Below are 26,266 nucleotides of genomic sequence, written 5' to 3' on the forward strand. Positions count from 1 at the left end.
GTGATCAATGCAATCAAAGGGTTTCCTATAGTCAATAAAATACATATATATCTTCTGAAATCCCTCCATTAACCATCGTATGTTTACAATATGGTCTCTAGTGCCTTTTCCTTTCCTGAACCCCACTTGCACCGCTGGGATTTTTCTTTCCATGGAGTTTTTGTTGCAGAATTTTGCTTGCATGTGAAATTAATGCTATGGTCCTATAGTTGCTGCAGTTTCTCTGAGCACCATTCACTTTACAGGTTCAAAAGCAAACCAAAAACAGAAGGCAAAAGCAAAGCGGTACCCATTTTTCAGCTGACGCTTGCAAACCACTTCCAAGAATGGACTGGATTCCTTTGAAATTAATAGTGTTTTCCTTTGCATTACTCACTAAGCTGGGCTTAACATGAAGGTGGACATCTGGTGCAGTTAACAAGCAACCTGGATGGGCAGAGAATCTGCCCTGGATGTTGAAAAGAGGGAAGGGGAAAGGGAATAAAAGAAATAACAACATAAACCGATGCATGCTCAGAACACTTTCAAAGAAGTCACACCATTTTGGAGGAGCGATGGGTGGCTGCTTTGGAAACACAAGAAAGCAGCCTCCTCTCCAAAAGGCAAAAGATGCTAAAATGACACCCAGATCCCAAGTATGTTTACTTTTAAATTAAAAAAGGCTCACTGAGTTTAATGGGAATCAGTTCCCAAGTAAAACTGCATGAGACTGCAGGATGTAAATAGTCCTCACTTCTGAGTGAGTCTGCTAAAGGAAGGATTTTCGGAGCTTGGAATTAACACATCACTGTCGAAAGCCCTGGTATACCAGAGAGCTGAAGAATGTGAAACGGGTGGGACAACGACTAGAGCGCAAATGGCGCTCAACTGGACTCTTATCTGACAGAACTCGTCATAAGAAATTTCTTTATTCTTATAGAGAGGCAATAAAAGCAACGAGGAGATCCTTCTCGTCTGCTCGCATTGCAGCTGCAAAGTCTCATCCGGCAGAACTGTTTAGGGTGGTGAGGGAACTGATGGTGATGCCATCTACCCAGAACCCTCTACTTAATCCGTCAACAGTCTGCTGTGATTCATTTAACAATTACTTTGCAAGTAAAATCACTCAGATAAGAGCCCACCTGGACACCAATGTTGGGGCAAAATCAACTGATGAGGTGTCCAGTCAATCCGTTTATGAGACTAGACTGGATCAATTTGAGCTTGTGAGTACTGGTGACGTGGAAAAGATCCTTGGAAAGGTGAGGAAGACGACATGCCCTCTCGGCCCTGCCCATCATGGCTGGCCATCCAGGGTGGTGATGCCTTGATGGCATTTCTTACACATGTTATCAATGCATCCCTTAGAGAAGGTTATGTACCATCTGCCTTAAAGGAAGTGGTTGTTAAACCACTTCTGAAAAAACCTTCCCTGGACCCCCTGGACATGAAAAATTATAGACCTGTTTCCCATCTGCCATTCTTAAATAAGGTGATCGAGAGGGCTTTCTCTCTTCAGCTCCAAGTGGTCTTGGATGAAGCCGATTTTCTAGATCCATTTCAAACTGACTTCAGGACGGGATATGGGGTGGAGACTGCCATGGTCGCCTTAACTGATGACCTTTGTCTAGCCATCGACAGAGGAAACGTGACCCTGCTGGTGCTATTAGACTTCTCAGCAGCATTTGACACAATAGACCATGACATCCTCTTGGAACGCCTGAGAGAGCTAGGAATTGGAGGCACTGGTTTGCCGTGGTTCCATTCCTTCCTCTCAGGTAGAGGGTGATGCTCGGAGACAGTTGCTCTTCAAACACAGAGCTTAATTGTGGTGTCCCTCAGGGCGCCATCCTGTCCCCGATGTTATTCAACATCTATATGAAGCTGCTGGGAGAAATCATACGTAGACATGGAGCAGGGTGTTATCACTATGCTGATGACACCCAAATATACTTCTCCATGTCTCGGTCATCAGCAATGACGACAGATGGCATCTCTCCCCTCAATCAATGTCTTGCAGCAGTAATGGACTGGATGAGGGAAAACAAGTTCAAGCTGAATCCAGACAAAACGGAGGTACTTACGGTAGGGGCCCCCAAACCAGGTATCGGGCTGCAACCTCCAGTCCTAGAGGGGTTCATGCTCCCCTCAAAGGACTGTGTTCGCAGTCTGGGGGTGCTTCTTGACCCCTCGCTTCAGATGAGGAATCAGGTGAATGCAACGGTCAAGAGCGCCTATTATCAGCTTCGGCTGATACGCTAGCTGCACCCTTTCCTGGAACAGGGTAACCTCGAAATGGTGGCACATGCACTGGCAACTTCAAGACTTGATTTTTGCAACGCGCTCTACATGGGGCTACCCTTGTGCCTAGTCTGGAAACTTCAACTGGTACAGAATAAGGCAGCCAGATTGATTACAGGAACAACTAGGAGTGACCATATTACACCAATATTGAAATCACTCCACTGGCTGCCTATTCGTTTCCAGGCACAGTACAAGGTGTTGGTCATTACCTTTAAAGCCCTCCATGGTTTGGGCCCAACCTACTTAAGGGATCGCATGCTTCCATACAATCCGCCCGCACCCTCAGATCCTCTGGTAGGAATTTGTTGCAATCCACAAAGACCAGATTGACGGTGACCTCCCAGAGGACTTTTTCTGCGATTGCTCCCACTTTATGGAATGGCCGGCCGGACAAGATCTGTCAAATTGCCAACCTAGAGAGCTTCAAGAAAGCTGTCAAGATGGATCTCTTCCAGCAGGCCTTCCCGGAATAGATCCCGGCCATGTAACGCTCCCCCCACAGACATATACAAGCGAAGACTCTGCCCACTGTTATTTTTTTATTGTAGTATTGTTTTTAGATTTTATTGTTTGTAATTTTAACGGATATAATTGTTTAAACCTTTTTTAAGGGGGGAATTGTATATATTGTATTTTTTAAAGGTTGTACGCTGCTTTGACTGTGGTAACAAAAAGCGGGATATAAATTAAAGTTTTATTTATTTTATTTATTATCATAAACAATGTAGTTACCCCAAACCTGTTGCATTGGAGAGCAGAGTAACAAGACTGGAGTGTGTTCAAAGCTGGATGCAGTAGAAATCCATCAGCCTCTTTGAGATACTTACCTAGGTAGAAACAGGTCCTTCCTGGGCATGAGTTCATTCCATACATCTGAAGAAGTGGACCAAGCCTACAAAAGCTCATGCAACAACTTATTTTGCTCAGATAAGTCTTAAAGGTGCCACATGATCTTTTTGCAAACTGATATTCCAGACCAGCATGGCTATATCTCCGAACACATGCCAAATACCTCTGAGGAAATTAAAACACACATAGTAGCATTCATATGTATGTATGTATGTATGTATATGTATGTATTCCTTCCAAGCAAAGGGCAGTCGAAAAGGCTGAGCAAGCCCCTCTCCAGCCACATGTCTCCTCCATAGGAAGGGACCAGGGAAACCAACTGCTGTGGGTTGGCTCCCTTGTGGCAACAGATTGGCCCACATCCATGTCGCCGTGCAAGAAACCAGAAACATTTTATTTTTTTTCCTGGATGGAAAGTTGATGTGTAATGATTATTTTTCCCTCCCTTAGAAGAACACACTGTACCGCATTCGTTCCACACAGTTCCTCGAAGCTGCTGAAGAAGCAGCCGCAGACCAGATGGAGACCATACTTGGGGAGGCCTTGGGTGATGCACAGCAAAGCCAGGCTGTTATTGTGTTGACATTCAATGACCAGTTGGAGAGCTCTTTTTCCCCAGTTCCCTTGCCCCCTGCAGCCATGTTTTCAGCATTTGGGGTCCTTCCACCCTCACCTGGAAAATGGCAGAGGTCCACTTCGTGGCTACTCAAGTCACCCCGAATTATTTGACCCACAACTAAAGCCCTCATCCATTCAGTCATATACAGGTGATCCTCCACATTTGTGGCTTTGTGGATTTTATTAAAAAGGTTCTCTCTAGAAGTTGACCTAGTCAGGCTGGAGATACCTAGAGATACCTAGAACACTTCTCTGGGTTCTCCAGTGTGATTCTATGGCCAGCCTCTGGTGGAAGATGACCATATAGTTGCACTGTGGAGAACCTAGAGGTTCCTAGAAAGGTGTTCACTCAGGTTGGAAAAATATAGTGGGTTTTTTTTATTTGCAGTTTTCCCACTTTCATGGGGTTCCTGTGCCCCTAACTCCAACAAATGTGTATATTCTTTGCTCGATTTGCAAGGTTCATCAAAGCTACAGAAGACAAGTGTGTAAGGCAAATCTTCAGCTTATTCTTTTTCAAAGCAGGTGTTGGTTCACTCGACTCCAACTACATGATCTCCCCACAGAGATTAAGATGTTTCCTCAATTGCACTTAAGTCAGAAGCATTTTTTTTAAAAAGAGAAAGAGAACTGCCGTCAGGGGCTTGCTTTGCATTCCATTTTTGTGCCTTTCTGCACCCTTCCCTTCACATCAAAGCAATGAGGGGCTACCGAGGGCTGAAGGAGAAATAACTTGGGCTTGCATTACTCAGTTGCAATTTCAAAGCAATCTGCAAAGCAAACTCCAGCTTCAACATTTGCAGGGCCCCACATTCGCCAGCAGAGCTGTTGAATCCAAAATGTCTTTCTTAGGGGAAGAGATACAAATAAGGTGCACACTGGCAAAGGAAATGTTTAAAATGCATAATTCTAGACATGTTCTTGTAAACACACATATATACAGTGTGCAGTCCTGGCCAGACATTCATAGCCTCTCTGATACATCTGTGTTTGGCACTGGAGTTCCATCTCTTTCAGATACTTTGGAGAATTTCTGGGTCTTGGTCTCGACGGTTTCCAATGGTTGTATAGCCAGGGTGGTGTTTGAGCATTGAACTAGGTTCAAATCCCCACTCGGCTATGGCAACCCATTGGGTGACCTTGAGCAAGTCACACTCTCTCAGCCTCAGAGGATGGCAACAGCAAGACCCTCTGAAGAAACCTTGCCAAGAAAACCCCATTATAGGGTCACCTTAGGATCGCCATAAGTCAGAAATGACTTGAAGGCACACTTGAAGGCACCCAACGACAACAGAGCCAGCAATGTTTGGTTTGAGCTTTGGTCTATGACCTTGGGAGACCAAGGCCTGAATCTCCATCCAACTATGGAAACCCATTTGGTGGCTTGGGCAAGTCACACTCTCCCAGCCTCTCTGGTCATCCTCAAGACAGGGGGGGAAATGGACATCTATGATGAAATGCCCCAAATCCCTGGCTTGACATTTGGACTGAAAAGGCAAAGATTCTCTATCCGAGGTTGAAGACTTCTGGAGCGCTAGATAAGCAATGGTGACCCTCCTTCACCCAAAACCCCCAGTTTTGTAACTCCTTGCATAAGGCAGCACCATAGCATTGTTCCAAAAGCGAAACGCCTGGATGCTTGTAACAGCCAGCTGAACAACATGTGTGAGGCTGTTTGTTGCAGGCAATAACAAACCTCTGGGTGTTCTGAGGAACAGGAGAAGGCGACACACCCTCCTCTGACAAAGCCCAAGCCCCTCCAGATGAATTTGGCAACTCTTGGCTTCCGCACTTGGAAGGGTTGCGATCGGTGGTATGTGAACAGGCCTCCAAATCCATCCCGGCTGTTGTCTCTGCGTCTTTCTTCAGATCTTTCGGAGCGCCAGCCTCCCAGAGCAAGAAGCTTTCAAGTTTTCTTCTTTGAGGAAGCTTTTTTAGACTTCAGTTCATCTAACCTAGTGTTGCCAACTCCGACTGGCAGCTGTTGCTCTCTATGGTTTCAAGACGGATTCTGTCCTAGTGTGCGTGTCTGCCTTAGGGTTGCCATAAGTTGGAAGTGACTTGAAGGCACACAACAACAACAAGGTATTGGAAAGACACCCAAGTCTTGTTGCTGTTGAGTATTGAGTATTGTTGAGTATCATCAAGCGGAGATTTTAAAAGGCTTTCTTTTTAAAAAATGCACATCACTCCGGGAGCACTCTCTGGGAGCATTCTCATAAAACCATACCTGCAATGTTTGGATGCTTTGGAGATGTCAGAGATCTCTTCAGTTTGAGAGGACATCAAAAGATCTTGGTGATGGACCATGAACAATTTGTTTTATTTCATGACCTGTTCGAAAGGTTTGGTGCTTTAAAAAGAAACCCAAGAATAGCCAAATAAAATAAAATAAAGGCTGTGTGTGTGTTTTGTTTTTAAAGGCACAGGGAAAGCAACATGGACAAATTTTGCTCATTAAGAGCAATAGAGAGGGAGGAAAAAAGAAGACGGAGAAAATCCCTTTGTCTGGAAATCGCGCCGAAAGACATAAAAACCGAACTTGGCCCAGTCCAATACTTTAAATTAAAATCAATCTAACCAAGTCTGGAGGGGATAACTCCTTTGGCTTAGCAGCAAAGGCCTGACTACATTTCTATCAACTCAATGTAATAGTGCTTTTAAGGGGGAGAAGGGGGGGAATCTAAAAAGGAAATTCCTTACATGGGAAGTAGTTTCTTAAATGATCAGCACATTCCTCGCATCTTGCAAAAAAAATTATTCTTTTAAAAATCCCCTAAAAAGGAATATTGCTATTTACAATCTGTATATCCCATATGTATAAATGCATAACTTTTAAAGAGAATACTTTATCCTTTTTTGACTGGTTTTCTACAAGAAAGGAGGGAAAGGCAAACGGATACAGAACACCAAATACTGAGCCAGGCTCCTGCCTAGTTTAGTAACAAGGAGTTTTAATAAATAGCTGGCTGTTTCTAGAAATATTATGCCTCCGAGGCTGATTTATTGGAACGTCTCAACCAAGACTATTCCACATATATATATATAGTTCTACAAGAATTTGCTGTGTGTGTATATGAAGAAATAATGCTTGACCCTGAGCTACAGAGTAATTAATGTTCCATTATAATAACAGGAAAACGAGGGAGACATCTTTACAATACATCACTGAATAGCCATTAAGTTCCTCTTGTTTTCCTCATTTGTGAGATGCAAGAAGAGTCTAAGTCAACTCTATGAGCAGAACTATTTCTGCTTGCTGGGATTTTATGAGTTCGTTGGCATTGGCTTCCTTTGCTTTGTCATTTACATCCTTCATTACATGCCCCTAAGTTTTACCCTCGACTTATCTATAGTTCATATCAAAATCCATCATTTTGGCCCCAAAACCTGCCCTCAACCTATACATGAGGTTGATTTATAGTCAAGTATCTATGGTACTTAATTAAAGCTAAGGAATATACAGACATACCAATGCAGGCGTTGGCACATATCTAGTGGCAAGGAGTTCCAGAGGAAAACGTATAGGCTGTCTCCTTTGACTCACCTTCCTTTCAGGTAAAAAAACTTCCCACGTTTGTATGTAGCCCAAAAGCTCATTTCTATAACCTAGGATAAAATTCCATGGAGGTATGTAGGGAAAACATTTGTGCACAAATGCACAAAGGCCGGGACTCCTGACAAATACATGCACAGTACATACACCTATGGACCATGCACAACCCTCACCAAAGCCAAATGCCTGTTTTCCTCTGTCCCTTGGCATCGCTTCCTATTTCCATTTTGAGAGGAAATGTGGAGGCTCTTGGTACAGATTTGAGTTACCTTTATCCAGAATTCCCAGGTCTGAAATATCCCAAATGCAAAGATTTTCCTGGGTGGCTGAAAGAGTGACTCCTTTGCTTCCTGATGCTTCAATGTAGACAAGCTTTGTTTCATGCACACAGTTATTCAAAATATTACATACAAAATTACCTCGAGGTTATGCATATAAAGTATATGAGAAACCTCAGTGAGTTTTCTGTTTAGACTTGAGTCCCATCTCCAAGATTATTCAAAATATTATGTACAAAATTACATCTAGGTTATGGCTATAAGGTGTATGCAGAAGCTCAATGAATTTTCTGTTTGGACTTGAGTCTCATCTCCAAGATATGCAAATATTCCAAAATCTGGATCAAAAAAATAAATCCAAAATCCTAAGCACTTCTGATCCAAACATTTTGGATAAGGGAGGCTCAAGCTGTACAGGATTCTGGGTTGCTTGTGGAGGTATTTGTGCATAGTTTCACACTTTGGGGAAGGCTTTCTGTGTGGCTTTGTGGCCAAAAAAAAAAAAAAAATGATCCCAAAAGTGCACCACTAAACAAACTGGTGCTTTGACTCTGGAGACCATGCCATGTCCACTCCTGCTCCAAAAAGATCGATTTCAAGATTCCTATATAGACCACCAGCAGAAAATAAGTTTGCAAACAGATGATCCCAGTTACATTGAAGCAACAGAGCATAGATCTACCCATGGGAAGACTTCAGCCACTCCTATATAATGCTGCAGAATCTCAAATTCTCATCTTAACAACCAAAAATAGTTAAACATTCCCATAAATCCAGTTGGATTACATTGGGTTACAGAAGAGCCGGAGTCGGAATGGAGAAAGCTTTCTGCCAAGGAGAGGCCAGGTGTCTCAGTCCAATCTCTCCTATTCTGTTCCAAAGCCCCGAAAATCCTCCCAAGGTTAGCTCCGCAATCTTTTCCTTCTTTCCATTTTTTAAAGATAAGGCATCGAGTGTAACAGATACGTGTGGGAACTTAAAAACTACACAAAGCGGCTTCTGTCGCTCCGGCAACTTCGTCCCCCGTCCGCGAAATACGATAATTACTTCTCTTTAAAAACAAAACAACAACCTTTTCGCTTCTGTACAAATAATTTCATATGTCAGGAAAGACACCTGTCTTCGATAACACATCAAGACAGAACTTGTTGGTTTGGTAGGAAATAAGACTAAAATAAAATTAAAAAGAAAAGGGGAGGAGGGAGAGGCAAGGAAGGAAATCGATTTAAAACCAAAACGAACAACACAAAAGCATAGCTAACTACAGGCCAGTATATACACTTTTGTTCACCACATTTATTGTGGTTTCTTCTGTGAACAGGTCAGACTAACTGGTCCAGATCCTTGAAGGTGTGCAAGAATGTAAATTTGTCCCACTTTCCCCCAAAAACAAACCAGGATTTGAGAGGGAAACTCATTTTAAAACCAGTGACAACATACTAAAAACTGTACACTGTTGTCCGATAAACTTATAAAGGATCCACCCACCCACCCCAAAGTCACTATGATGGCATAAAAGTGAATTCAGGTGTCTTTTAACTATATAATTATTATTATTATTAATATTTTTTTAATAAAAGTCACTTTTCCCCCTTTCCAGAGCTTTAAAAAAACAAAACCACGGCCCGGTTATCTCCACTGTCTCTGGCCGATCAGGCACAAGAAGATGCTGAACAAGAGGGCCGCTTCCGAGAGGCTTGCGCCGGCGGCCGAATCGCTCGCTTTTTTGTCCATTTTGTTGTTGGTGTTCCGCGTGACTTCTGTCGCATTGAACACGAATTCAGGGGAACACTGCGGCATCTCGCACCCACTCCCGCTTCCTTCGCCGCTGCCTTCGTCGCCTACGGAGGACACAGAGAAGATTTTCCTGTTACAATCACTCAGCATCCAACGCTGTTATCAACCTCTGTTACGACTGCATGGCATGGAAGACACCCTCATTCTCAAAGGGAACAATGTAATTGTGTTATATTATGTCAAACTGTATTTATTAGTTTTTATATTATAATTATGTGTATTGTTTATGAAGGAGGACTAATGGGATTTATTTTATTGTTATATGTTGTTTACGTAAGCCGCCACAATCGTTTTGGAGAGGTGGGAGAAAAATAGATTATTATTATTATTTTATGGGTGGGGTGATATAATTGTGCTGTATTAATGGAGGAAGGTGAACACTGTGGACTACATCATTAATTAATGTCAGGGTCACTCATATCGCACCACACAAAGGTTGACCATAGAGTCATGCTGGAGGACCTCCAGATGCCTAGAGAGACTACTTAAAGAGTGGTACTGAAGGACCTCTATAGAGTCAGATGCCTAGAGAGACCTCCTTTCTAGGCAGCTAGAGGTCCTCCAGGCATCTTCCAGCAGAAATATAGCTTTTGCCATTATCTATGGCTTACGCTATCCAAGTCTGGGAATGTATCCCTGAAATAGAGGGGTCAGATTCCACAGTCTTCGTTGGACTACAACACATGCTTCTTTTGAAGGTCTTAATTTTGCATTTTCTCATTATCTCCTTTTTAATTCTAAGCAATTTAAAAAAAAATCTGTCGCTAACTTTCTTTACATAAATTCAGTACTTGATCTGACACAAGGGCTGTCTCACTTACTTATATCAATAAAGTCAACGTCGTTCCCGTTGTAGGCGTTCTTCATCTTGTTGGTCATCACTCGGAGGGCTACGATTTGCCGGCGAATCACCAGGTCTGGTTTCGAGGTGTCGACAACCACTTCTGGATTGTTTGCCTGGTTGGCTAAGCCATTTGCCGTCACAGCGAAGACGTACCTATGGAGGCAAAAAAAATCACTTCTGTCAATGGTCAACCCATCCATGACCATTAGTCACGATGGTCCCATGACTGTGATATTCTTTAGTCTGTGGCTAAGCTACACCTTCACTCAGCCATCATTCAAAATGCAGAGCAGAGTCAATAGTCAAGAAACTAGGAGAGAACTAGGTGAAAGAAAGGGAGTGGTGAAGGAATTGGACAAGATCCTCAGGAGTCAAGTTATATCATTGAATCCCAACCTCTGAATTATCCATGTCAGGGTCCTTCTAATTTTGAAATGAGGACAGTGAAGAGAGCTCACAGAGAGTCAACTAATTTGAAATACGGTACTGGAGGAGATACCATGGATTACCACGGAGATCAATAAACGGTTCCTAGGGCTAACCAAACCTGTATTCTCCCTAGAAGTAAAAACTACTCAACTGGAAACATCCATCAGATGACATGACTCACTGGAGGAGATGATAATGCTGGGAAAAGAGGAAGGTGATAGGAAAAGGAGAAGATCCCACAAAAGATGGACTGACTCAATCAAACATGTCATGAACCTGAGTTTGCAAGATCTGAGCAAGGCTGTGTATGGCCAGGGCTCTTTCCTTACTCACAGGATCACCAGACGCCAAAGGCTACTTGAAGCAAGCAATAAAAACAACCCCAGCTCTCTCTACTGATGGCTATAGGTCCGAAGTGGCCATCTTGGTTTTCAATGAAGTCTTGTGAAGCTTCCACCAGTTACTGGCTTAGATTAGTGGAAGAAAGTGTTCACTGGGAAAACCAGTCCTGCCAGAGGTTGCCAATGGCCAGGAAAGGAACAACAGCCAAATGGAGGGATGGGCAAAGTGTGGCCCACGGACCACATGTGGCCCCTGGGACCCCTAAATGGAGACCCTGAACACCCTGGAAACTTCTCAAAGCCCCCAGATTCCTCCACTCCCAATTTATGATTTTGAAAGGGGCAATTTTCTGGTGATTTTGCCCACCCCTGGTATAGTGGATGGACCAATTTACCCAAACCAGTTCCACGACCCTGTAAAAGCATGTTCAATCCAGATACTGGAAAACCCTGAAATCTCTGGCAAGAAAGTCAAGATGGGACTCAGCTCAAACAAAGTGTTTTGACTTCATCCAAACCTGCTTTTGTCGCTCCCGTTCCAACACTCTTCTTCATTGACGTTCCCAACGGCCATTTTCTCATTGTTACAGATATTGCTGGGAAGGGAAGACCAGAATTTCTTGGCTTGTTTCAGCTTTTCCTTCACATCTGTCACCTAGTGGTCAAAATAAGAGAAGATCTCAGAATCAGAGCAAACGCTCTTTCGTTGAGCAATCCTCAATTTCGTTGAGCCATAGCTATGTGCGACACAAGTGTCTCCTGACGCAGGATCCTGGTCCTTATTTATAAATAGCTGGCCTACAGATCTTCGCCCACTCACCAGCCGATCCAAACTCGTGCCTGCGGCTGTCGTCGGCCGCTCTTCTGGGTTGTAGGGCCTGAAACGGGCGCTGAAGCTGCTTTCCGAGGCTGAGCGAGACGTCCGGGTTTGGGCCAGCATCTTGGGCTGCCCGCACCCTTGGAAAACCTACAAAGAAGACACAGCAGTTGCAGAAACTTTCTAACAGCAGCAGAAGAGCTTGAGAAAATGCAAAAGCAGGCCTTCCCAGATGCAGCCCAAAGCAGTCGCGCATGTGATCCTTCTTTCCTTTGCTCTCACTGCTGATACTGAGTCAACACAGATACGTCTAGGAAGGAGTAACTACCCTGTTCCCGTTACACTAAAAAGTTGTGAATTACAGCCATGGCCATAATTCCATTCCAGCAAAAAAAGCAGCTAGTTATACAAAGGCTTTCTTAGAAAAATTAGTTTATTCCTTAGCTCTGATCTTCCACACCTAGCGCCCTCACCATACCTTCTGGGACACCTGCATGCTGTTCTCCTGCATGTTCATGATGGCATCGGAGATCTTCACATCGATGGGATCCATGACAGATTCGATGTTGAATGGTCCCTCCAACCGCTCGGCTACCATCAGCATCGAGTCTGATCAGAGAAAATGAAAGGCAAAGGGTTAAAAGGAAAATGTAACTTGATAGGCAGCAAATGCATGCAACTATTTCCCTTCTAATGTTTTCTTTAAAGAACATAATTCCTGTTTCCATGCTCCAGAATCCCTACACACATGTGTATCCATCAGCAAGATGTTTGTGTAATCATCAGCAGTGGCTAAACAAACCTCGCTCAGACACCACTTGAAGGCTCTGTTTCTCCAGCCCCTGCACCATCCTTCCAATGCTGATGCTGATAAAAGAACCCTTCCAGCTAGACAGAGGATGAGGAAGCATAAAATGGGTGTGCATAAAAAGACTTTGTAAAAAGGAACTTCACTGTCAGAAGCTTTAATATACTACAGATATAACTATTTATACCTGTAGTATATAAAAACTGAGTTATATGTGTACTATATTCTCCTAGGTAGGAAACCGAGCATGGTATAGTGGTTTGAGTGTTGGACTATGACTGGAGACTCTCTCAGCCTCTGAAAAAGGCAACGGCAAACCCTCTCCAGAGGGATTTGCCAAGAAACCCCCATGATAGCTTTGCCTTAGGGTCGCCATAAGTTGGAGATGACCTGAAGGCACTGAGCAACAAAGAAAACCTGGCATTTCAGAAAACTAGAAAGACAGACCAGATGTTTAATTTCCCAATAGCTTTCTATTCACTTGCACCTGAAAGTATTCCTTCGGTGATTTCTGCTCCTACTAGTCTACCTTCCTCTCCCAGTGTGCCTTCAGAGCCCTGCGGGGAAAGATTCCAGGCTCCTCCAATTGCATTCTTCCCTGAAATTTTGCAATCAGAGCTAATTATCTAAAATAAACAAGACCATCTTGCCATCTTTGCATCATTTGTGCGTGCTGCATTTCAGGTTTCCTTGTGGTTTGCTTTTAAAGGGGGGAAAATGACAACCTACATGGTCACTTTTCATTTGAAGGGCAACCCTGAAGTCATGGGTGTGCGTGTGCGTGTGGGTGTGTGTGTGTGCAGTCCTTCAAGATGCCTGTCAACTTAAAGCAACCCCATGAATTTCATAGGGTTTTCTTAGGCAAGGAACCACCTCCGAGGTGGTTCTGCCAATTCCATCCTCAGAAATACATAGCCTACAGCACTTGGTGTCATTTGTTGTTGTTTACCTTCAAGTCATTTCTGCCTTAGGTAAACGCAAAGCTATAGGATGCATTTCAAAGGAAGGAACTGGCAAAACCACGTTTCTTAGTATCCCTTTGCAAAATTCATGGGGTTGTCAAAGGTCAGCAGGCAACTTGGAGACCCATACACACACACACAAACACAAAGTTAGCCTATCACAAGTTTTTCTTATCAGAATTTGTTCAGAGGAGTATTGCCCTTGTCATCTTCTGAGGCTGAGAAAGTGTGACTTGCCCATGTCTCCCAGTTGGTTTTCTTGGTTGGACAGGGATTTCAACACTGGTCTTTCAAAATCCCATTCCAACACTGAAACCACTACACCGCAATGTCATCTACACGTATTTTACTGTAACTTTCAAGGAAACAAAGAAATCAATGCTAAAGATAGGGGCACCGAAATGTAGTCATGACAGTGTGGCTTTGTGTTCGACCCAGGATTTGGGTCGAAATGCACAGCAGGTCTATGAACAACCTGAGACAAATGAGATGAAGACACTGTCCAGTTCCTATAATACTTTCAAACTTTGGAGTAATGGATGCTATTCTGAATATCCATAATTGTAACAGTGGGTCTTTGTTATCCGTTAGGGTTTGGTTCCAGGGATGCTCAAGTCCCATTAAATGGTGGCGCAGTGGTTAAATGCCTGTACTGCAGCCATTCACTCGAAACCACAAGGTTGCGAGTTCAAGACCAGCAAAAGGGCCCAAGCTCGACTCAGGCTTGCATCCTTCCGAGGAGGGAGCTAAAATGAGTACCCAGACTGTTGGGGGCAAATTAGCTTACTTGCTAATTAGCTTACTTGCTGTTCACCGCTATGATCTTTGGAATAGCGGTATATAAATAAAACAAATTAATTAATTAATAGCAAAATTGTGTCCTTCATATAAAATGCAAAATTAAGGTTTGCTCTTTGGAATTTATACTTTTTTTGGAATATTTTCAAGCCGTGGATGCCTGAATTCGTGAATAAAATATCCATGGATAAGGAGGGCCAACTGTAGTGGTGTGAGAAGAGGCAAAAGTGCTTTTGATGTGACAACAAAATGGAACCTTTTGACAAGTAACCAGAGTATGACTTAAATCAGGAGTGAGCACACTGCTGCCTCTGGGCCCAACTAGCCCCCCAGAATCCCCCAATCCCACCTCCCCAATGTTTAACTTTAGCATGGAGGCAATGTTTGTGCCCCAAATCCTTGCAGAAAACACAGGAAAATACACAAAAATATCCTTGCCCCCAACAAGCACCCTATCCCCAAATAGAGTGGGCCCTAGGTTATGGGCAGTGGAATCACGTGAAAGTTGGAAAAGCACAAACAAAAGAAAGCAATATTTTCAACCTAACACCTCTCTAAGGATATCTAGGTCCTCCAGCACAACCCTGTGGTCAACATCAGCCAGAACCTGGCCATAGAATTGTGCTGGAGGACCTCCAAATGCCTTGATAAGTGTTCTCTCCAGGAACCTCTAGGCCCTCCAGGGCAACTCTACAGTCAACATCTGCCAGAGGTCAACCATAGAATTGCGTTGGAGGACCCACAAATGCCTAGAGAAGTGCTCTCTCTAAAAACGTCTAGGTCCTCCAGTGCAACCTCTGGCAGACATTGCTGAATAATCTAGATATTTCTAGAGAGAACATATTAATCCAATCCATGAATAATCAGATCTGCTAAAGTTAAAGCTGACAATCTGGACTGTGCCTCCGTTTTTCTCTGCAGTCACTCTCAGAGTGTCACCATTTTGAGAGGGGCTGGAGAGAGAGATATACAGCGTTTCTTGGGGGAAGCCTAATGCGGGGGTCTTGAAGAGAAACTGGCCCTTACCACCACACAGTTGCCCAGCCCTGAGTTAGATCAAAATATGAGGTTACTACAGCAAACCAAATCAGCTCCCCTGTCACTTCACTGTTTAAAAAAATATCACTGCTTTGGAACAACATAGGTAGCAGTTTTCTTGTTTTAAAAAGCCAGAAATATTTCAACTGGTTCAGGGAACAGAGAAGATTTCAGATGAATGAAATGTGTAGGATTTCTCCCAACAAAATGGCTTCTTTTGGCTAAGTAGTGCCTTCAAGAGGTCCCAAAGTCTGACCAGTTTCCCCCCAGTTCCTGGGAATTGGGGCCTCTGTGCCTCAGGATGCCATGGCATCGCACACATCACTGCTAAGGAATGCAAGCCTGGCTCTCGCCGGAGAGAAAGAGAGAGACAGACAGAGAAGGAAAATGCCTTGCAATTTGGAAAGATAAGCAAATCCACCACTGGGCTTGGAGGAGACATTCAGCTACGGACTCCTTGGCGGTGCCAGAGGGACCGATAAGGGAGTGCCAAGGAGAAATGAACTGGATGGCACCAGGGAACAAAAGAGAAGCTAGCCTGGGGTGGAGGTAGGAGCCATTAAAACCATAGCTGGAGCGCAATGAAAAACTGACACCCCCCCCTTTTTTCAGAAGGAAGGGAAGGAATGAAGGGAGGGAGGGAGGGAAGCAAACAGTTCGGAAGGCTACACCAGATCTTAGGACCTCCTGCAAAGATTTGGCAGAAACTCTCGCCAACAGATAAACGGTAAATCCCCCCTTTCCCAATAATCTTCACAGGGGTTTGATTTTCGTCAAGACTGGCCGGGGTTCAGTGGAACGAGGCTTGGAAGCATAGAAGCAGGTACATAGGGTCACCAGGAAATACTATTGCCCCCTTTTCATTTACTCCAAGGAATGCCAGGTTTGCCATAGAGTTGCCATAAGTCAGAAACAACTTGAAGACACACAACAACCACAACCACCTTGGATAGTCAGCATGGACTAATGGTCTCAGTTCTCGACCAGGAAGACCAGGGTTTGAATCCCCTCAAAGTGCTGGAAACCCACCTTGGGCTAAGTCACAATCTCTCAGCCTCAGAGGAAAGCAGCGGCAAACCCCCTCTGAACAAATCTTGCCTAGAAAACTCCACAACAGGTCTGCCCTTAGGGTTGCCATAACCTTGGATGGTTCCTTCAAAGTTTGGACTGGAACCCAGAGCAGATTGCATGCAACTCTCACACAGGAGACATCCGCCCCCCACGACTTTTCTCACTTTCACCAGATGCATAATGAAAAGACGGAGGTGGCAACACAAATGCCATGATGCACAAGACATGGACCAAATCCAGGGCGAACAATATGAGAGCTCATGTCTCCTCCTCCTGCACCCTTCCCCGTCCTTTTGAGCGCTCCGATAGCAGCAAAGAGTCCAATTTGGGAAGGGATACCCCTCCTGACAATACCATCCGACCCAGACATAGCTTCTTGCAAGAAGCTTTCCCTCTTGAGCTATTGTGGGTGATGCACAAGAGTCTACAATTAGCAGATTGTCCTTTTCCAACCGATTGCTTGGCATCTTGCCTTCTCTTCTGTAACATTCCTCTCTCTCACACACACACACAAACACACACACAGACACACACACAACTACCACTCTTTTCAGTTCTGGGCTGTTCTGGTTACTGTCTCGGATGAATTAGCTAGTGTGTTCACATCCTCTCTGATGAAATCAGGTTTCTAAGGCTCCATGGAAAGAGCCAGGACAAGGCAAACCTCTGTAATAAGCTCTGTGTGTCTGTGTGTGTCTGTGCAAGTGTGTGTATGCCAATGTATGCGTGGGGAGATTGGATGTGTCTGCCAAAGTAACGTTCCAAAAAAATCGTTTGCGAACACGGCGGGAGGAGTCCGGCACAATTTATTTGGAAAACCTATTCAGCCCTTGGCAAAGTTTTGCTGCTTTTGAGAAAAGCAAGAGCTTGGCAAAAGTAACAATGCCCATCACCCATGCCACCTGGGGGGATTCTGGGACTTGTTGGGGGGGAGGGAAGAATCTCAGGCACATCCTGGCTGCTGGGAGGTGATTCTGACTCGCCACAGAGGTGACCAAGCAAGCTGGAAACTTGCACCCTGCTACCAAGTCGAGTTTATTTTGAGGTCCGAGAGTCTCCCAAATAACTCTGGGAATCATATTTCAGTAAGAAAAGTAGATGAAAGAGATAGTTCAGGGAAAGGTATTGGCAAACCTCCTTCAAACAAATCTTGCCAAGAAAGCCCCATAATAGGGTTGGCTTAGGTTTGCTATGAGTCAGAAACTATGAAGGCACACAACAACAACAACGGTTTTAATTGTGTTTTGTATTTTAATGTCCTATATACCCAACCTCGAGCCTTGAAGAGAGGTGGGAAATAAATTATCATTATCATCATTATTACCATATTATTATTATTGTCATTATCATTATCATTATTGAAATATCAGTCCCAGCACCTCTTGGGAACTATGATAGCGAGAAAGAGAGTTTAATCTTACAGATAAATATTGCACAGCAACTCATTCATAAATGGAGATGCAACTTGTGGCTATACATGTTCCAATTGCTCCGTTTCGAACAACAACTGGTCTTTCTAATTCTGTATGGCTGCACCAGGAATAGGCAAAATCCAGCCCTACAACTCTCCCAACAATCTCTGTCTTTGTTTTTCCTCTCACGTTGCCAGCCCCAAAAGCTGGGGCAATGGGGGGATGTTATCAGACAAGGGAAATTGGAAGTATAATCCAATGACAATCCGAATGCAATCATGGGGTTTAATGTTTTTGCGTGAGAGATCATCACACGCAATTTTGGGCAATGGAAAGTCAGTCCGAACGTAATCATGGGGTTTCACGTTATTGCATGAGAAGTGATCACACGCAATTTCAGGCAATGGCAAGCTATTTTCGGGCAATGGGAACTCAGTTCGAACGCAATTCAAATTCATGTAAATTCACTGAACTAACAAATTCATGTGAATGCGTTCTGGCCCCACTTTCTTTTCATTCAAAATTAAGAGAAATTCCTCCCGTGTGATAAACTCCAGGGACACATAATCTTTTCTTTAGGACAAACATAACCACTCACCGATGAAGTTATTCCACTCTGTGTCCAGCTCTCCTTGGTTGGCAAGACAGCCCCTCATCACGTTGAAACAGTAGTTGTAACACGGCTTGACCGCCACTAAACCCCGGCAGTACGGACAATACATCATCTTCAGCAAGGCTTGGACACCTTGGGGTGTGGGATTGACCTTCAAAACGAACCCAAAAATAATATTATTACAATTGCTATATCGTCATCATAATTATTCTCATCATCATCATCATCATCATCAATATTACAAGTTGAGTCTCCTTATCCGAAATGCTAGAGACCAGAAGTGTTTGGGATTTCAGAATTTGGGGAGACTTTTGAATGTTTGTATATACATTATGTGATATCTTGGAGATGGAGATCCAAATCTTACCATGGAATTCATTTACATTTCATTGACATCTTACACACTACTTAGCCTAAAGGTAATTTTACACACAATCTTTTGCAATCATTTTCTTCATAAAACAGAATCTGTGTACTTTGTGCACACTGTACATATGTTGGCATGTCAGTACTTTTGGATTTTGAAGCATTTTGGACTTCGGTTAAGTGGGAAATAGCCTTTTCTGCTCAAAATTTGCATGTGGTCGATTTGTATGCAAAACAGTGGCTTTTTCTGCATAGAGAGATTATTTCCTGCACATAAAATGCTGTTCCCTGTGTAGAAAATGTCATTTTCTGTACAAACAAAACAGCCACGTATGAAATATCAGTATTGAATATCAGCATTGGATCTTGATGGTTAAGTGATGGATTTTTCTATTGTTAAGCGATTGTGGAGTTATGCATACATATGAGGTTTGGTATGTTGTTGATGTTCTCGGGATACGTATTAAAAAGAAAAAGCAATGACAAGAACAATGTTACAAAATGGTGTGCTCCATCAGTTCTGACAACAGCCCCGTGTGATGGCATATTTCCCGAACAGGCCATCAGGATCCCTTTCCATTGGTCATAACCAACCAGGGATCACATGGCTATTTGTATGGCTTCCTAGCCAATCAGGGATCCTATAGGAACCAGATTTCTTTTTAAAAAGATGGGGATCAAGGTAACATTACAGTGCTGGCAAACAATCAGATCTGGCCCTGTGAACGCAACATCACATGAAGGCGATCTTTTTTGATTTTGCCTTAAGTGAACACATCTGACCTCTTTCAGGACAATTGCCGATAAAATGTCTAAAGGGGGTGTGCGCTCTCGATGGAGCCAGAAACAGTGCGCAAAGAATGTGCGTCCCTCCCCATCCCCCTGCAATCGTTTCTCAGCTAAGCCTTAATTTCGCATGACACATCATTCAGCCATGTGTTCCTCATTACAGGGAAATTTCTGAAGTCTATGAATTGCAAAATATCAAGTTCCACTCTTCCCTTAGTCACTGCGGGATCTGGCTTACATATTTTCCCCCTCTTTTATTTTTAGGTTCTTTTTTCCTCCCCTTGCCCCTCTCCCTTAATTTTTTAAATAGTAAGATGCCCTCGAGGTTCGGGCAGGAAATGTCCACGTTTGGCAGCAATTTAAACCTGTTGATTTTAATGTCTGTCAAGGGTTTAATAATAGGCCGAATCCCCAGTCCGCGCCTTTCACCATTTCTAAAGGGAAATTGGGGGAAGGGAGAAAGGGAATATGTGGCAGAGAGCGTTCCCATCGTCACAAAATCCCCAAAAGGCAAGAAACATTATCTACAGTTGTTTGGTGAGAAGGAGAGAACAGGAAACAAGCAAACGTAGCATTTTTCTTCCCATTTTGAGATAGGCTTTGAAAACCATACCATTTTTGAAAGCTATGTACAGAGCTTTTCTGTGCATGAAACAGCATTTTCTGCGCCAAAAATAATATTTCCATGCAGAAACATTATTTCCTTCACTTAAAAAGCAATTTCCTGCAAGGCAATGTTGCTTTCTATGCAAATCAATCGCATGCACATTTTAGGCAGAATAACAACAGCCTTTTCTGGGGTAGAAAATATCCAGATTTTTTGCATCCTCCAAAGGATGCAATACCCACATGGCGGTGGCTTGGCAGCACTCCCTTGGTGCTGTGTTGTATGTGCGCATTGGCGGAGGGGTGCCGTGACACCGTGTGCCAATCAATGCAGCATGTGGCATCGTGCCGCCCTGGAGGCAGAGCTGGGGCATGCGCTGTGGAGACGCTACACACTGACTGCAGCCCCAAGCCAGCCCAAACTACTGGTCTGAACAGCCCTTTTGTCAGTGTCACCCAGTGGGTTTTATGGCCGAGCAGAGAATCAAACCGTGGTCTTCAGAGCCCTGGTCCAACTCTCAAACTAGGGTCATCTTAAGTCAGAAATGACTTGAAGGCACACAACAACAACAAGAGAGGTATATCTCAATTCTGGTGCTGAATGGGCCAGACATCATCTTGTTTGCAACAGAACTGGAGGTTGTGACATCCAATCTACCTGCAAAAAGGACGGAGGGAGGCCAGTTTATTTGGCCAATACAGACAGGGCCTTAGTTTGCAGCAACTGAAGTAAGCTGAGGACAAAGGAGTAAAGGAAGAGGAGGAGAAAGGATTAACTGGGACTGTCCTTGCCAAGTCAGGACAGTTGGGGGGGCGCATCATCCACTTGGTACATGGTCTGGAAACTGGGTACCATAATGCCTTGAACCAGGCATGTTCTCTGCTTAGTGCATCTTTCTACATGATCCTGCCCAGCTGCAACTTTTCTTCAGTTCGTAAGAAAGCAAGCTGGATGCAATTGCAGCAACTCCACCCCACAACTGCTTTTTAAACTTCCAATTTTAAAAGGATCGGCAACTTCTTACAGCAGACAAGTTGAGTTCAATTATACAGCCCAGGCTTGCTTGCAAAACTTCTCAGCCTCAAAGGACCGGGAATTCGTGTTATTTCCCTTCTGCCCAACACGCTCTAAATCATTGCCATGCGAGAAAATAAAAACAATTTTAACCCTCCTTCTGGAAGATGGAAGAATTCGATCACCCAGAATCAGGGTTTGTTGCAAAATTCATACAGAAATAGAACTAGGAGGTAGGCATTTTGTGATATGGTTGTTTGACTTTAACCTTTAAGGACTTAGTAACTTTAACTTGCAAAGCATTTATTTATTTTTCAATAAGGTCCTTACAAATAAAGTCCATGCATTTCAGTTACCTGTTATGTAGGGATTTTATTTTATTTTTTAACTGGCAAAAAACAGCTGGGATAAAAACTGTTGCAACAAATCTTTTGTCTCCGTTTTATTTACTTTTTGTGTTTTTTCATGTTGCAGACAAGGATAGCTGGCAGCTACTCAAACATTGTGAACATGTGTTTTCTGGCTCAGGTGGTTTGGACGCTATGGAATAATATTGTTAATTCTGAGCCTATGGGCAAAGGACGTTTTTCATCTCTCTCAATACACAACACATCTCAGTTAAGAAAGGAGATTTGCTTTTGGGCATGACTTCTTCAACAGAAAACTGGAGAGCAATTCAACATGTTTCAGCAAACCTTTTTATTCAAAACTAACAATGGGCGCATGTGAAATGAAGGTCAGAGAAACCTTGCATAAGTCAACAAAAACATTTTGAACCTCCTAGAGAGCATTTGAAGGTTTCTTTGAAGGTTTTTGCGTCACCCAAACTTATCTGTACAGTTTGCACTTGCAGATCTCCAATCCACTGCCACAAATTCCATCACAACCTGTATACATCACAACAAGCCATGCTGCAGTTGTTGAAACCCATCTTATTCAAAACTGCAAAGCTATCACAGCTAACATGCCTTGGTTTGTTAACCAGATGTAAACCACAATCTGAACCATGGCTCATGGTGGCTTAAGATCCCTGCTTTGTTTTAACCATGGCTTGTTGCGACATTCAAACCCACAATGGTGGCCACCTTGAAACAGGAGCTGACAAAAGGGGCAGGAGAGAAACAAGTCAACAACAAACCATAGATTATTTATTTGGCCATCTTTCATTCAATGTGTGATTTAAACACCACACCATGGTAGCACAAGCCATGGTTTATCCTATGGGTGTAAAAAATGCATCCCACAAGCTGCATGTGACCCAATATCTTTTCTGTGGTCTCAAAAGCTCTCCAAAGCCCCCAAAGAAAATCCAAGTGAAACATTCGTGTGACAAAAAACATGGAAAACACCTCTTTACCATCTGCCAATGTGGCAATTTGTCTTATTTTTACCCACAACCTAAAATTCAGGGGGGGGGGGGGAATTAGACAAATATCAGCCAAGAAGGATCAAAGCAGAAGTGATGCAATGTTGTATTTGTTAGGTGCCTTCAAGTCATTCTGGACTTATGGCAACCCTAAGGTCAACCTATCATAGGGTTTTCTTGGCACATTTCTTCAGAGGGGGTTTGACATGGCCATTCTCTAAGATTCTGGAATATTTTTCTTTCCTTCCCTACACCCTGATTTATCACATTGCACCAGCCCATCCTCTAAAACAAGTCTCTTCCCAAAATAGCTCCATGCAACTCACCGCTGAAACTTTGCCGATGACGTCTCTGGCCACGGCCAAGCCTTGGGCAAAAGTCCGGGCCGCCACGAATGCCCGCGTCACCTGAAGCTTAAGCTTGCGTGGCACATCCCCGAAGGGCTTGAGCTGTTCGGTGTACTTGCTGACGCACTCCAGGTACTCGTCCGTAAAGTGGTACTGGGGATTGACCAGGCGGAACATGCGCTCCAGGAGCCGGGCCCAGAAGTCATTGAGCATCTCCTCCAGGTTGACGTTGCCCCCCGTGTAGTAGCGCTTCAGCTCCACAAAGAGGTCCTTAAACATTTCCGAGTTCTGCATGTACAGGAGGCCGTAAGTCCTTACAAACATGTCATTCAAGGATTTCTCGGCGTTCTCGAGAAGTTCTCGGAAGAATTCTGGAGCAAAGGAGAGAGACATATTATTCCAAGCCAGGACACAAATTCTTCGGTACAGGTTGAGAATCACTTATCTGAAATGCTTAGAACCATTAGTGTATTTTGTATTTTTAAAATAACATGTATTTATTTATTTTGGAATACAAGTTGAGTCTCCCTTATCTGGAACTCCGCACAAAAGTTTTTGAGTATAGGTGGAGAATCGCTTATCCCTTGGGACCAGGTGTATTCTGTATTTTGTACTTTTATTACTATTATTGTTGTTGTTGTTACTAGTAGTACTACTACAGATTTTGGAATACAGGTTGAGTCTCACTTATCTGGAATTCCTTAATCTGAAACACTCCATTATCCATAATTGTCAACATAGGTGGATAATAACACCTTTGCTTTTTGATGGTTCAGTGTACACAAACTTTGTTTCCTACACAAAAGTATTTAAAAATATTGTATAATCTATAGCTTTAGGCCACATTTTTCTCAGGAGTGCATAGGTATAGATATAGATATAGATATTATTATTATTATTATTATTATTATTATTAGATATAATATTAAAGTTCTCCGTTTTCACGGGGGATCCATTCCGGACCGCCACCACATGCCAAAATGGAAAATCACCAATATTCCAGCCCCATTGGCTTGAATGGTGGCACACGTTCATGGGCACACACCCCATTTTGTCCCCCTCCATTTGCCACCCACAAATGGGCGAGGGACCCAGACTCCAAGTCTAGGAAAATTGAGGGGGGACTGTATATTTAAAAGGTATTTGCATGCTGATGAAAGGAAAGCAGGGGGGAGGCCAGGTAGGCCTTCTTTGGAATGAATTCCAGAGGTTGGGAGTAGCCTCCAAGGAGGTCCTGTTTCTTGTGTCCTCACCAAGGAAACCTATGATGGTGATGGAACCGAGAGAAAGCCTTCCCCTTTAAGATCTTTGAACTCTGGCAGCTTCGTATGGGGAGATATGGTCTCTTAGTCTGGACCTAACCCATATAGAGCTTTATAGGTCATGACAAGTATTTTGAATTGTACCCAGAAACAGTAACCATCAAAGCTGTTTCAACAAGGGGGTCATAGGCTCCCCATAACTGGCTGCAGCCTTTTGGCTGCAGCATGTTGGACCCGCTGAAGTTTCCAAACAGTTTCCAAAGGCAGACCCACATAGAGCATGTTACAGGAGCCCAAACAGGATGCGAAACTCTAGTAAATCTCCATAGAGTTTAAAAATACAAGGCCCATTGAGTCAAAGCCATCGAGAGCTCACCGCTAACAGGAGTTGTCTTCGCACCTTTGCCTGGAAAAAGCGACACATCGACCCAAGAGAGGTGGAAGGGCTTGGGTCACTTTAGCAACCCCACCAATGTGGTCAGAAGGCACCACCAGATTTGTTTTCTGGGAGGGGCTCACAGGGGACCCAAAGAAAGCTCAACGAGGAACCGAATCACGTCATAATGCCCATGGCGTAATCCTCGAGAAAACATGTCTAATGCAGGACAGATGCCAGCAAGACAAAGCATGATGCGTCGTCTCAGAGGGCCTTTGCAAAACAATCTCCTCCCATCCATCCATCCTGTATGTAATTATTTTATGATTTAATAGTGGGAGTGGGGCGAAGGAAGGTGAAAAATGGATGATCGCTTTGCAATTTTTGCAACTTTTCCAGGTACAATGTTGCCCACTTCCCTTTACATCATATACCAAAAGGGGAAAAAATCCCAATAGGAATTATGATTTTTTTAATGCAGAGATGGCAGGGGAGAGAGACATAAAGAGACCATTTCATTTCATCCGCTTTGGATACTGGATCTTTGGGATTTTGTCCCGCGCTTTCTTGTGACTCATTTCCAATAAATACATTTTTAATAACACACGCCTCTGTGTGCTGAAATCCTCAAAGGAGGCAGTGTTTAGACTCAGAAGTTGTTAGAAGCCGGAGCAAAAAGAAAAAGAAAAAGAAAGTGGAGGGGGAGTGTGTGAAAAGAAATGTTCTTGGCCCAGTTTGAATTTAAACCTTGTTAAAATGTATGAAGTATGCCGGAGTTCAGATTTTGAAAGTCTTCAAAGTGCTGCAGTACAAACAAAATCTAACTCGGAACATTTTGGGGGGGAAAGCGGGCGAGAAAGTAGGGGAGGATCAATCCTTAAAAACACATTTTTAGAGGGTTTGTTGTTCAAATAATCCCTGGGTTAGCTGTTGCCACAGCAGAAAACACAGCTCTACTCGGGAGCAGAGGAGAAAACAGCGGAGCTTGGAAACTTGGAGAATTATATATCCCAGAATCCCCTAGCCAGCCTGGGTGTTCTTGCAGCTGGGGAATTCTGGGAAATACCATCCCTAAAAGTCTGGCCATGCTGATGGATGGATTCTGGGAAGTACAGTGTGCCCTTAGTATCCACTAGGATTTGCTTCCAGGACCCCAAGATAGATACCAAAATCCATGGATGCTCAAGTCCCATTTAATACAATGAATGGCCTAGTAAAATGGTGCCCTTTATATAAAATCAAGGTTTGCTTTTTGAAATTTATATTTTTCGGAATATTATCAACCCGCGGATGTTTGCATCCGTGGATAAAAAATCCATGGATGTGGAAGACCAACTGTATTATGACTGGGGGATTCTGGGAATTCTAATAAGTAACTTTTCTGGGAAAGAAGCTTAGAAAAGATCTTGGATTTCAAGTCCTTCCAACCCCACATAACACTTTCTCTTGTCTCAATTTCAGCATGAACGTATCCGTTCCCATTGCTGGCATTTCCTGCCTCCAATTTTTGCTCCTTCTCTCTGGTTCAATCTCTCGCCCGAAATCCATCCCTCTCCCCTGCCCTTGGGTTTAGCCTTTACCAAAGAGGTTAGCAGGGGAGTATGTATTAATTTCTAATTCACTTA

At 43.5% G+C, this 26,266-nt stretch overlaps 1 protein-coding gene across 1 annotated transcript in view; it reads right to left on the reverse strand.

Moving 5' to 3' along the window:
• Window positions 1–6,721: 6,721 nt before the first annotated feature.
• LOC149308658 (glypican-4-like) overlaps window positions 6,722–26,266 on the reverse strand; it is a 58,372-nt gene continuing 38,827 nt past the window's right edge. The window contains exons 3-9 of the mRNA XM_089536238.1: window positions 22,983–23,374; window positions 18,500–18,665; window positions 12,291–12,421; window positions 11,816–11,962; window positions 11,514–11,650; window positions 10,203–10,378; window positions 6,722–9,425 (exon numbers count right to left, since the gene is read on the reverse strand). Coding sequence (XP_089392364.1) covers window positions 9,214–9,425; window positions 10,203–10,378; window positions 11,514–11,650; window positions 11,816–11,962; window positions 12,291–12,421; window positions 18,500–18,665; window positions 22,983–23,374 — 1,361 coding nt within the window. The 3' untranslated portion in view covers window positions 6,722–9,213. The remainder of the gene's footprint in view (window positions 9,426–10,202; window positions 10,379–11,513; window positions 11,651–11,815; window positions 11,963–12,290; window positions 12,422–18,499; window positions 18,666–22,982; window positions 23,375–26,266) is intronic.

This window comes from Sceloporus occidentalis, unplaced genomic scaffold (genome assembly GCF_023333645.1).
Source record: "Sceloporus occidentalis isolate IW3139 unplaced genomic scaffold, rSceOcc1.0.p SCAF_8, whole genome shotgun sequence".
In the NCBI taxonomy this organism is placed as follows: domain Eukaryota; kingdom Metazoa; phylum Chordata; class Lepidosauria; order Squamata; family Phrynosomatidae; genus Sceloporus; species Sceloporus occidentalis.